This window comes from Hyaena hyaena, unplaced genomic scaffold (assembly GCF_003009895.1).
Source record: "Hyaena hyaena isolate Hyena2069 unplaced genomic scaffold, ASM300989v1 scaffold_688, whole genome shotgun sequence".
NCBI classification, from domain to species: Eukaryota; Metazoa; Chordata; class Mammalia; order Carnivora; family Hyaenidae; genus Hyaena; species Hyaena hyaena.
In genome coordinates this window covers 365,686-378,287 of record NW_024081317.1, presented here as the reverse complement: position 1 = coordinate 378,287, position 12,602 = coordinate 365,686, and the positions used below count along the sequence as shown (strand labels likewise).

The following is a 12,602-nucleotide window of genomic DNA, read 5'->3' as shown; positions in this document are numbered from 1 at the left end:
AGTCAGATGCTTAACCAACTGAGCCACCCAGGGGGTCCCAAAATTGTGTTTTCAACATTATTTTGTTTCTCAGTATACTTTTACCACATACAGTTATCCTCCTAAATAATAATTTATGTGCCCATATTTTTCACTTCTATTAATAATAAAATCATATTGTATGTATCATTCCAAGATTTGCTCTGATTATTCAACAAATTCCTAAGATTCATCAACTTTCACTGCTGAGTAGTATTTTTTGTATGACTATACCATAGCAAGTTTATTCATCCAATCATGGGTACATTCATGTTTTTTTTCCAGTATATTTTTAATACAAGCAATGGTACCACAAATATGCCCAATAGTCACGGATGAGTGGCACACAGATGAGGAAGGAAATGGAATAGCCAGGTCACAGGTGAGAGCATCTTCCATTTGGGGGGGCAGGGGGCTGACAAATACTTTCCACAGAGCAGGAAAGTCCACCTGCAACAGTAGCGTGTATGAATTATGGGAGCCGCACATTCCCACCTAAAATTGTTACTCTCAGACTTTGTAATATTTCCCAACTTTGTGGGAGCAAATGCTTTTACTATGTGAGTTACAGTAAATCTATTTCTGATTACTAAAGGTGATGAGCACATTCTCATATTTTGATTGGCCATTCCAGTCGGAGGTACAAATCTATGTCTTTTATCACTTCACTTTTTTTCCCCCTATAGGTTTATTAAATTATTTATAAATACATAATATTATTTTCAGTTATATTCATTGACACTGATTTTTTTTCCTGGTTGTGGCTTCTTTTCACTTTCTTCCTGTGGTCTTTTGATAAAAAGGGGTTCTGAAAATCAAATGTAGTCAAATTGCCCTTAGTGATTTATTTAATGGAGCTTTAGTATGTCTTGTATAAGAAAACATACCTACCCTGCAATCATAAATACATTGTTTGAGTCATTTTCTAATTTTAAAAAATATTTTTTCTATTCAAAGTTTAGGTTTTAATCTACCTGGGATGGATTTTTTACATAATTTGAGATAAGACTCTAAATAAATGTATCTCTACATGGACAATCAGTTGGAAGGAAAGAAGGAAAGAAGAAAGGAAAGAAGGAAAGAAGGAAGGAAGGAAGGAAGGGGAAAAGAGAAGAAAAAAAGGAAGAAAATACATGCTAGTGTTTTCATAGTGCTTTCACATGTACAAGGGTTTGTTTCTGGGTTCTCTGTGCTGCTCCATTTATATAATCCTATGCAAAGCCATATTGGTTTAGTCACTGAAGTTTTACATTGAACCTTGTTATCTGATAAGGCCAAGTCCTCTTGACTTGTTCTTATTCTTCAAGATTTTCTACAAAATTTTTCCTTTTGCTTTTCAAATTTATTTTTGAAAATACATTGAATGAGCTGGTCACATTGCATAAACATGTAAAAAACAAACTAGTGACCGGATTTGAATCACTCATTTACTGAGTCATGGAGAGTTGACATTTTAGTTTTACTAAGTCTCCAAGTCTATGAAAAAGGTATATTTTTTCTATTTGTCTAGATCTTTTAAAAATATTTTTCAACTATAAAGGTTTCACACCTCCTTCTTGGATTTATTTTCTGCTTCTACATTATTTTATCCGAACAATTATTTTAGAGTATATTCTGTTGCCTTAAGTTAGCTCACGCATTTTCATCTTAAAACTATGTTACCTAAAAACCTTAAATCACTGGGGCACCTGGGGGGCTCAGTAGGTTAAGCATCTGATTTTGGCTCAGGTCATGATCCTGGAGCCTGCTTCAGATTCTGTGTCTCCCTCCCTTTCTCTGCCCCTCCCCCAATTGTTCTCTCTCTCTCTCTGTCTCAAAAATAAATAAACATTAAAAAATAAAAATAAAAAAGCTTCAGTCACTAATTTTCACCCCTTCTTTTCTAACGTGTGTTTCTAAGATGAAAAATATCTGTTTAAATAATGCTTTGGCTGCCTCAAGCATGTTTTGTTATGTAGAATTTCTACTATCGTCCCTTCAAAGTATGTTTCATCTTCTTTTGCCATTTCTTATTTGACCTATGAATTTCTTAGACATTTGTTTATTACTTTTCAGAGATATAAACTTCTCTAATTTTGTTGCTATTATTGATTTATAACTCAAGTGCATTTGGGTCATATTTATTTCACAGCTAATATGTCATCAAATATTCAAAAAAAAATGGATTCTGCAGTTCTAGGTGCAACGTTCTATACGTGTTCATTAGTTGGAACTTATAACTGGGTTCTTTAAATCTTCTACGTACTTGCTGATGTTTTCTCTGCTTGAACTACCAAAAAATAAAACAGAGATTTTGATATCTTTCATTATTATGATGGATTTATCTATTTCAACACTTACAGTTCTATTTTTGCTTCAAATATTTTAATATTACATATGCCTAGGGAATTAATCTTCGGGAAGCCTTTTAGAAATAAATTCTAGGGGCACCTGGGTGACTTAGTTAAGTGTCCAACTTCAGCTCAGGCTATGATCATGGTTCATGAGTTCAAGCCCTGCGCCAGGTTCTGTGCTGACAGCTCTGAGCCTAAAGCCTACTTCAGATTCTGTGTCTCTCTCTTTCTCTGCCCCTACTCTGCTCATGCTCTGTCTCTCTCTCTCTCTCTCTCAAAAATAAACATAAAAAACACACATTAATTCAGATATTCCCACTTTGTTTTGAATAACATTTTTATCTAGAACATTATTTCCATCTTTTAGTTTTAACAACTCTGTACCCTATGGTTTAGATGTGTTATGAGGTAAACAACCCACACCTTTCTTTAAAAAGAAAAAAAAAAAAAACTTTAAGCATTTAGTGTATTAAGTTTCATCTTCAATAATTCATATATTTGGATTTTTTGCACAGTTTTTTCTTTTTCTCACATTTCTTACCTTCTCCTTCAAACAGCAGAGCCTGCTAAACATTCATATTTTACTCAATACTTTTAATGTAATTACTTTATAAATCTTAAGATGCATACTTAACTTGTAAGACTCTAAATTCTCCTCTAGAATAATATAAGGACTTTAGAATAATTGAAATCCAGTTCCCTGTCTAATTTTTTAGGATGAGTCTTTTCATTATTTATTTTTCTGAGGTTTGTACATTCTCACTTCCTCCAGCATAAAGTGTCCATATCCTGGAAAGGCGATGACTTATCACATAAGGCTCACATGGTACACTTCCAGGATGATACTATTTCCATCTGCTGGGACCTCCGAGAGGTTGCATGGAGAACAACTAGCCTGAAGAGCTGCCAGGCCCACAGCCAACCACATAATCAGGAAATAAACGCAGGGGCTTGGAGAATACTTGTTACGGCAACAGAATTAAGCCACATCTAACCCATGCATTTAGCTTAATTCTCTCATCTTCTGAGGCAAAGCAGACTCTATTTTTTCCCATGTTGGATATAAGAATATTGTAACACAGCAAAATTATGCTGCTTTTCAAAGACCATACTTTAAAGTATCAAGACCTAGAAGACAATTTCCGTTATAATGAAATATAAGGCATACATAAGCTGGTAATAAGTTACAGATGTGTTGCTATTCTACTCATATCCTCACTACACATTTGTAATAAGGAATCTCCATTGTAATACTTACTTGGAACTATAAATTCTATTTCTTCTGACATAGCAACTCCCAGTTTATTAGAAGCAAAGCAGCGGTATTTCCCTTGAAAATGAGATATGTGCCCCTCATTCGGGATCTTAAATGTTCCTGAGTTGTTAGACACAATGATCCGGGAGTCAGAGAGATCAAAAAGCTTGTCATCCTTAGTCCACATAAATCTATAAGATAAAACAAAAGCAAATAATCCTGAAAAGTCAAAATGTATTTCTTAATTTTAAAGTAGTCATAAACAAATGCACAATAATGACAAAACCAAGACATTTTATGGTTTAAGAAAAAAAGATTTTTATTTGACTATATAATAGAATACCAAAACAAGTCTGAGAAGAGTCTGAGAAATCTCACAAGTTGCAGTAGACTGAATGCTTATGTCTCCCCCAAATTCATATACTCAAGCCCAATCCCTTAATGTAAGAGTATTTGGAGGTAGGGGATCTGGGAGATAATGAGGTCATGAGGGTGTAGTTCTCATGAATGGGATTAGCATCCTTATAAAGGAGACTCCAGAGAGCACTTTTGCTCTCTTATGCCATGCGAGTTTACAGCAAGAAAACTGCTGTTTATGAACTAGAAAGTGGGTCCTCATCAGACACCAAATCAGCCAAGGCCTTAATATTGGTCTGCCGAGCCTCCAGGACTGTGTGACAAATGTGTGCTTGTTGTTTAAGCTACCCAGTCTATAGCAAATTTGTTATAGCAGGGTGAACCAAGACCAAGCCATAAAAAAGTTGTGACAGCCGAGAGAGCAGAAATTGAAGACAGGTTTTATTCTATTCTTTTTGAAGTTATTTTAACTTTTCCAATTGGAAAGGTATTTTACTAGTATCTCAAAGACTACTCAGTATAAACATATATTGTGTCATTGTGTGTGTATGTGAAAAGCTAACCCAAAATTTTAAAAAGAAGTACTATTAAATGTGATATTTCCTAACAATACTTTTAGACATATTAGTAACATATTTGACACTACAATGAATATATAACTTTGAAAAATGAGTGCTTCTAATTAGTACAATGCTACTAAAGACAGTTCTAGGACTACATTATCTTCTGTCATATGATTACTGTTTACGTTACTCAATCATTTGCATTTTATCCCTTTTATAAACTAATTGTGCTAAACAACCTTAACATACTTAGTTTTTGGTACTGATCTAATAATTCATTAGGACAATCTCTTAAAAGCAAGATTGATAGACAAATAACATAAGAAAATTTTAATAGTTGTTGATAAATGTTGCAGAATTGTATTCCAGAAAAAAACCTACTCAGTTAAATTCTCACCAGAGTATGTGACCACCATATCATTTGTATGGATGAGGCTCTAAAAAGAAAGTCTTTTTTAAAAACAACCTTATCAATCTAATAATGACTTCCCAACTTGATCTTAGTTAGCATTTCATATATAAATTACCCAAGCAAACTGGGTAATGTTTCAGGACACCATATTCTTACACTAACTTATCTGATTATTCTCTCGACACAAATAACAAACCTTCAAGAGACACATATTTTTGTCAGGAGTATGCCTGTCTCCCATTCCACTCCTTTTACTTCTTTCTCTCTGTGATTTATATTTTAGGGGCTTTACTTACAAAGAACACAAAGAATCTATTCTTGTTAATACTACATGGCAGTGAGAAAGTATGAAATCTGGCCATGTGTAGCAACATGGATGGACCTTGAGGGTGTTATGCTGAGGGAAATAAGTCAGGCAGAGAAGGACAAATATCATATGTTTGCACGTATAGGAGGATTAGGAGGAACTTAACGGACAACCATGGGTGAGAAGAAGGGGAAAAATAGTGGGGGAGAGGGAGGGAGGCAAACCATGAGTGACTTTTGAATGCTGAGAACAAACTGAGGAGTGATGAGGGTGGGGGGGAGGTAAAGGGGGGTGATGGGCAGGGAAGAGGGCACTTGTGCGGATGAGCACTGGGTGTTATATGGAAACCAACTTGACAACAAACTATTAAAAAAAAAAGAATCTATTCTTGTTAAATTCTAGTATGTTGACTGGGATCACTTTACATATACAGAATTAAACACTTCCACTTGGCAATATGTTACATCTTTTCATTTCTTCAAATCTTTGTTTCTGATCCTAGGTAGAGTTTTGTAGTCACCATACCCAACAAAGCCTGCATAGGTCTTGTAATATACTATTTTATATTGTTTTAGTTGATGTCGCTACCACTAATGGTAAGATTGCTAGATTTTTTAATTGCTAGTGTGATGGGATATTTTTCCCTTCTTGTTTCTCATTTATTTTCTAACTGCCTTGCATGGACATCTAATTGAGGTTTTTAAAAAAGTATTATTTATAATTGGCCACTTATTGTAACCCTTTATATTTATAAAAGCTTGTTTTTGTCCAGGGAATGAATATTCTTGGGGTTTTAGGTACAATAACAAGTTAAATAATAATAATAATATATGTTAATATTCATATTTTCTCATATGTATACATTTTATTTTATTTTATTACATAATTATATTGGACTTGGCTAGAGGAAAATAAGAAATAATGTTACGAACAGACATTCTAATCTTTTTTCTGATTTTATTGTAAATTCTAGTTTTATTTTTTATTTATATTTTTTTTTTTTATTTTTTTATTATTTTTTATTTATTTTTTTTAATTATTTTGTTTTTTTTTTTGATATAATTTTTTATTTTTTTTATATTTTTTTTTATTTTTTTTTTTGTTTTATTTTTTTTATTTTATTTTTTTTATTTATTTTTTTTTCTTTTTTTATATTTCTTTTTTTTTTTTTATTTTTTAATTTAATTTTTTTTTTTTGTTATTTTTTAGTAATTATTTTTATTTTAATTTTTTTATTTTTTTTTATGTTTTTTTTTTTTTTTTTTAAATTTTTTTTTTATATTTATTTGTTTTATTTTTTTATTTTTATTAATTATTTTTTTTTTTATTTTTATTTTTTTATTTTATTTTTTTTTTTTATTCATTTTATTATTTTTTTATTTTTTTTTTTTTTTTTATTATTTCTTATTTTATTATTTATATTTTTTTTTATTTTTTTTTTCTTTTTTTTTTCAATTTTAATATATTTTTTTTTTTTTTTTAAATTTTTTTTGTTTTTTTTTTAATGTTTTTTTATTTTTTTTTTTTTTTTTTTTTATTATTATTTATCTATTTATTTTTTTTTTTATATTTTTTTTTTTTTTTATTATTTTTTCATTTTTTATTACTTAATTTTTTTATATTTTTAATTTTATTTATTTTTTTTTTTATTTTATTTTTTTTTTTTTTTATTTATTACTAGTATTTACAATAAATTCAGAAATATGATTAGAATGTCTGTTCGTAACATTATTTTCCTCTAGCCAAGTCCAATATAATTATGTAATAAAATAAAATAAAATGTATACATATGAGAAAATATGATTATTAACATATATTATTATTATTATTTAACTTGTTATTGTACCTAAAACCCCAAGAATATTCATTCCCTGGACAAAAACAAGCTTTTATAAATATAAAGGGTTACAATAAGTGGCCAATTATAAATAATACTTTTTTAAAAATCTCAATTAGATGTCCATGCAAGGCAGTTAGAAAATAAATGAGAAACAAGAAGGGAAAAATATCCCATCACACTAGCAAAGGAAAAAATCTAGCAATCTTATCATTAGTGGTAGCGACGTCAACTAAAACAATATAAAATAGTATATTACAAGACCTATGCAGGCTTTGTTGGGTATGGTGACTACAAAACTCTACCTAGGATCGGAAACAAAGATTTGAAGAAATGAAAAGATGTAACATATTGCCAAGTGGAAGTGTTTACTTCTGTATATGTAAAGTGATCCCAGAATTTAAGACTTAACATGTAAGACTTAACAAATGCTATCTTTCACTAAGTAGAATAAAGGATCTTCTCGGTTTTAGCTACCTTTTTCACTTGTAACGTAAGGAATGATCAAATATTTCCATGGTGCCAAAGTCCATGTTAAGTATTTAACATAAGGTAATTTATTTAACAGTAAAACTAATTTCAACTTGCAGAAGAACATATATAAAATAGCCAAACTTTATCTTCATAGACATAGCTATCATTCTTTTGTCAACCCTTACATTAGTCATATGTAGATTTACAGTCCAACAAGCTTATAGTGGTCAGAATACAAAAAAGCAAAAATACTGTATGCATTTAAACAATGATTTGTTTGAAGGAATACTCACGTTGGTTCTGGATTTCCTTTAGCTTCACATTCAATTTGAAAATATTCATCAAAGGGAAAGGCAACTTGCACTTTTGACTGTTTTATGATTGTTGGAACCTGCTGAACTAAATATCAAAATATGTATGTAAAGAACATGGTCTGCAAAACTGGGTGAGGTTAATTTAGCTATAACGGAAACAACTGAAATACTTTGTAAGGGAGGCTGGCTGGTTCAGTCAGTAGAGCATATGACTCTTGATCTCAGGGTTGAGAGTTCATTCCCTATATTGGGTATAGAGATTACTTAAAAATAAATTTTTTAAAAGAAAACATGCTTTTTATATTGATAGGTAAAAGAACCATAAGAGTGAAAATTACAGAACAAAATTGACTTTCTCTTTGAAAAATGTATTTAATTAATTTTTCTGAGGTGTGTACTCTTGGGTCATTTCTTACAAATTCCAGTATAGTTAACACATGACGTTATATTAATTCAGGTGTACAATACAGCAAATCAACACTTCTATGCATTACTCAGCGTTCATCGTGATGAGTGTATCCTCATCACCTATTATACCCATCCCTTCTCTTATCTCCCTTCTGATAACCATCAGTTTGTTCTCTATAGTTAAGAGCCTGTTTATCTCCTTTTTCCCTTTATTCATTTGTTTTTTTTTCTTAAATTCCACATATTACTGAAATCATATGGTATGTGTCCTTCTCTGATTGTCTTTATTTTTTAATGTTTATTTTTGAAAGAGAGAGTGCATGTGTGCATGCACGAGTGGGGGAAGGGGCAGAGAGAGAGGGGGACAAAGGATTGGAAGAGGGCTCAGCAAGCTCCATATGGGCCTGGAACTCACAAACCATGACATCATGGCCTGAGCCAAAGTTGGATGCTCAACGAACTGAGCCACCCAGATGCTCTGACTGACTTCTTTCACTTAGCTCTATACCCTCTAGATCTATCCATGTTATTGCAAATGGCAAGATTTCGTTCATTTTTATGGTTGAGTAATATTCCATTACGTATATACATATATATATATATACACATACCACTTCATCTATATCATTTCTTCTATCTATATCAATGGATACTTGGGGTGCTTCCATAATTTGACTACTGTAAATAATGTTGCAATAAACACAGGGATGTATATATCTTTTCAAATTCATGTCTCTGTATTCTTTGGGTAAATATCAAGTAGTGGAATATCTGGATTATGTGGTAATTCTATTTTAACTTTTTTGAGGAACCTTCACACTATTTTCCATGGTGGCTGCACAAGTTTGCTCTCCCACCTACAGTGTATGAAGGTTCCTTTTTCTCCACATCTTCGCCCACATCTGTTGTTTCTTGTGTTTTCGATTTTAGCCATTCTGACAGGTGTGAGGTAATGTCTCACTGTGGTCTAATTTACATTTCCCTGATGATTAGTGATATTGAGCATCTTTTCATGTGTCTATTGGCCATATGTATCTCTTCTTTGGAAAAATGTCTTTGTCTTCTACCTATTTTTAATTAGATTATGCAAAATGTCTTTAATTTTAAAGAATATATACACTTTACTGCTACCATTTCATTTCATGTTGCCATACATGTTCATTTTATTTAAACCCAGAATAAAGAAACAATTTGTAAAGCAGAAGAAAGACAGTCATATCATTACAACTTTAAAGTCTCTATTTTTAAATTATTGGCATTTAGTCTATTTGATGTGTATATATATTTTTTAATTTAGTTCAATCATTTTGACAATTGCTTTTTTATTTATAGTGTTCTAAGACATTATAATTAATTTACTACTTTTACATTCTTTATTTCCATTATTTTATCATCACTTATTTGATAATTTTCTTATTTTTGGACATTTTTTTCATTTTTCTGTTTCCAGGTAACATATACTTCCATAAATATCTTCAAGCATATAAATTTTTCTGTTACTGAATTAGTGACTTATGATAAACTTCCAGGCATGGACACAAATAGTATTTACTCTGGATAAATGATGACATCATTTCACAAGAGGACATTTATTATAGACAAAATATGAATACAGCAGTTTCCAACATCCTTGTCCCAAATGAACACCAGCATTTAAAAATGATAAAATTTTTTGCTAATTTTACAAAGGTAATTATAACCTGCTCTATTTTTATTTCTACTTATTGCTTTTGTTAGTAAGTATTTTTCCCTGGGTTTGTTTATTATTTGTCATTTCCCATTTATAAGTTTTCCTTTCATTATTACTGGGATCCTGAGGTTACTTTTTTCTCCCTTTATCTAATTCAACACTAATAATCATCCATAAAAATACATTGTGGTATTTTTAAATAGATTCTACATATTCAAGTACTCCTGGTCTTGTGAAAAACTTGGTTAGTGTGTGACAAGTTAGATAACCTTCAAGACACTTAAGGGGCGCTTGGGTGGGTCAGTTGGTTAAGCATCAGATTTTGGCTCAGGTCATGATCTTATGGTTCATGGATTTGAACCCCAAGTCCACCTCTGTGCCAATACCTCGGAGCCCGGAGTTGGCTTGGATTCTGTTCTCTCTCTGCCCTCCCCTGCTTGTGCTCTGTCTTTCTCTCTCAAAAATAAACATTTTAAAAAGTTGAAAAAAAAGGAAAAACTTAAAAATTGGGCGGATGACTTTCTCTCTCATCAAGTGAAGTAGCCAGATGGCATTTCAGAGAACTGTGTTTACAAAATAAATATATTCATGCTAAAGATACGAACATGAATAAAGTTTTGAAGGGGGACACGGATGTATGTAAAGCTCTACTATCAGTGAGCAGTCGACAATTTGCAAAGTGATACATTACCATTTGATACAGTTCCTACAATCTCTAGAAAGGAAGGTGACAGCAATAAATTATTAAGGAAATGTAAATGATTCAGCTTCAGGAAACCGACTTAGGCAAGTATGTTTTAAAGAAAGCAATCTGCAGAAAGGCACTGAGCCTGACTTTTCTAAGTAATATTCCACATTGGAGTTACAAATAGGACCCTAAACCCTGTGACATTTAGCCAGGCCCTGAGCCACTCTGTTTTCTCATTTGTAAAATTAGGGATTCAAGCTAGATAAACTGCTATTAAGAATTTCTGGTCTTGGGATCCCTTTACATTCTTAAAAATTATAGGAGACTTTAAGATGCGTTTGTTCACGTGGATTATATCTAAGAATATTTTCCATATTAGAAATCAAAACTGAGAAATATTTAAAATAATTCTTTATTAATCCATTTTAAATAATTGTATGTATTAAAATAAACATCTATTTTATCAACAAAACTGAATATAATGAGGATGGTGGCATTGTTCTTACATTATAGGAAATCTCTTTAATATCTTCATAGAAGGCAGCTGGATTCTCAAATCTACTTCTACATTCAGTCTGTCACAAAAGTTGTTTTGCTTAAATATATGAAGAAAATCTAGCCTTACACCGATAACGTACTTGGTAAAGTGTGAGATATTTTATCTTCCTTTCTGATGATTGTTGACATTTTTCTTAAATATACACCAGAACTCAACAAGTAGTAGTTTCTTAAACATTTACTCCAACATGAAATCTGAAGTCATAGCAATGAACTTTTCATATTCTTGTTATATTAAAATATTTTATGCATGGGTTCCTTTTTTTTAAGATTTTATTTTTTAAGCAATTTCTATACCAAACACGGGGTTCATACTCATAACCCTGAAATCAAGAGTCGAATACTCCACCAACTGAGCCAGCTAGGCACAACATCCATGGGTTCTTTTGAATCCATGTATAATTTTGTAACAATATACGATAATCATTTGGGAAAAATAAATACTGGTTCATTGACCCTGAGAGGGCCATGGTTCACATTTTAAACAGTGATGGCCAGCCTACAATAAATAACTCAATGCTATTATTTCTAAATCTAAAAACATAATTTTGGCTTAAGGAATCTGATAATTCAGTTTTACTAGTCTAGGGACATTAGTCCAAGTTTAGTTTTTATCCATAGGACATTAATGAATATTTTAACAACATGCAAAAAACATTTATACCTTCAGTGACATTTACCTCATTTCTGATTGCTACTATTTCTAAGTAGGACAAGTCTTGAGCTTATTGCAAATTCTCTTTATTTAAATTTTATTACAGTTACAAAGGATGAGGGATGACGTGCAAGAGTCCCTAAGATATCAGCTAACAACTTGTGAGCAACTTGTTTATTAGAACATTATTCTTTCTTAAATTTGCTAAGGTTGTAAAGTCTCAGCAATAGCTAATTACTCGGGGAATGGAACTAATCACCTTTGGGTGTTTATAAGAATATATATTCTACATTATAAATCCTTTCCTCCATAATTATGCCAATTACAGAGATACCAGACTCATTGACATTCAAACTGGATACCTGCCTTAGTTGCATTTGCTAGTGAGTGCTCTAGAGTACCGAAATAAATGGATAAGATTCAGTTGTTCTGAAAACATGTCATTAATATTTTATAACAATTGTTGTCCAAGGACATTTGAGCATGAAAATGCATAAGCAATTGAGACAACCAGAATAAAAATGTGTGCTATGGATTAATACAAACTTTCAAATTCTTTTCTTTTAATTAAAAAAAATTAATGTTTATTATTGAGAGACAGAGAGATACAGAACATGAGCAGGGAAGGGACAGAGAGAGAGGGAGACACAGAATCTGAAGCAGGCTCCAGGCTCTGAGCTGTGAGCACAGAGCCCAACATGGGGCTCTAACATCACGAATCACAAGATCATGA

General features: G+C 31.6%; 1 protein-coding gene across 3 annotated transcripts in view; it reads right to left on the bottom strand.

Moving 5' to 3' along the window:
- Positions 1-12,602, bottom strand: part of CHL1 (cell adhesion molecule L1 like) — an 80,753-nt gene that overhangs the window by 66,040 nt on the left and 2,111 nt on the right. For all 3 annotated transcript variants that reach the window (XM_039217392.1, XM_039217394.1, XM_039217393.1), the window contains exons 2-3: positions 7,850-7,955; positions 3,610-3,797 (exon numbers count right to left, since the gene is read on the bottom strand). In XM_039217392.1, the coding sequence (XP_039073323.1) occupies positions 3,610-3,797; positions 7,850-7,955 (294 nt within the window). The remainder of the gene's footprint in view (positions 1-3,609; positions 3,798-7,849; positions 7,956-12,602) is intronic.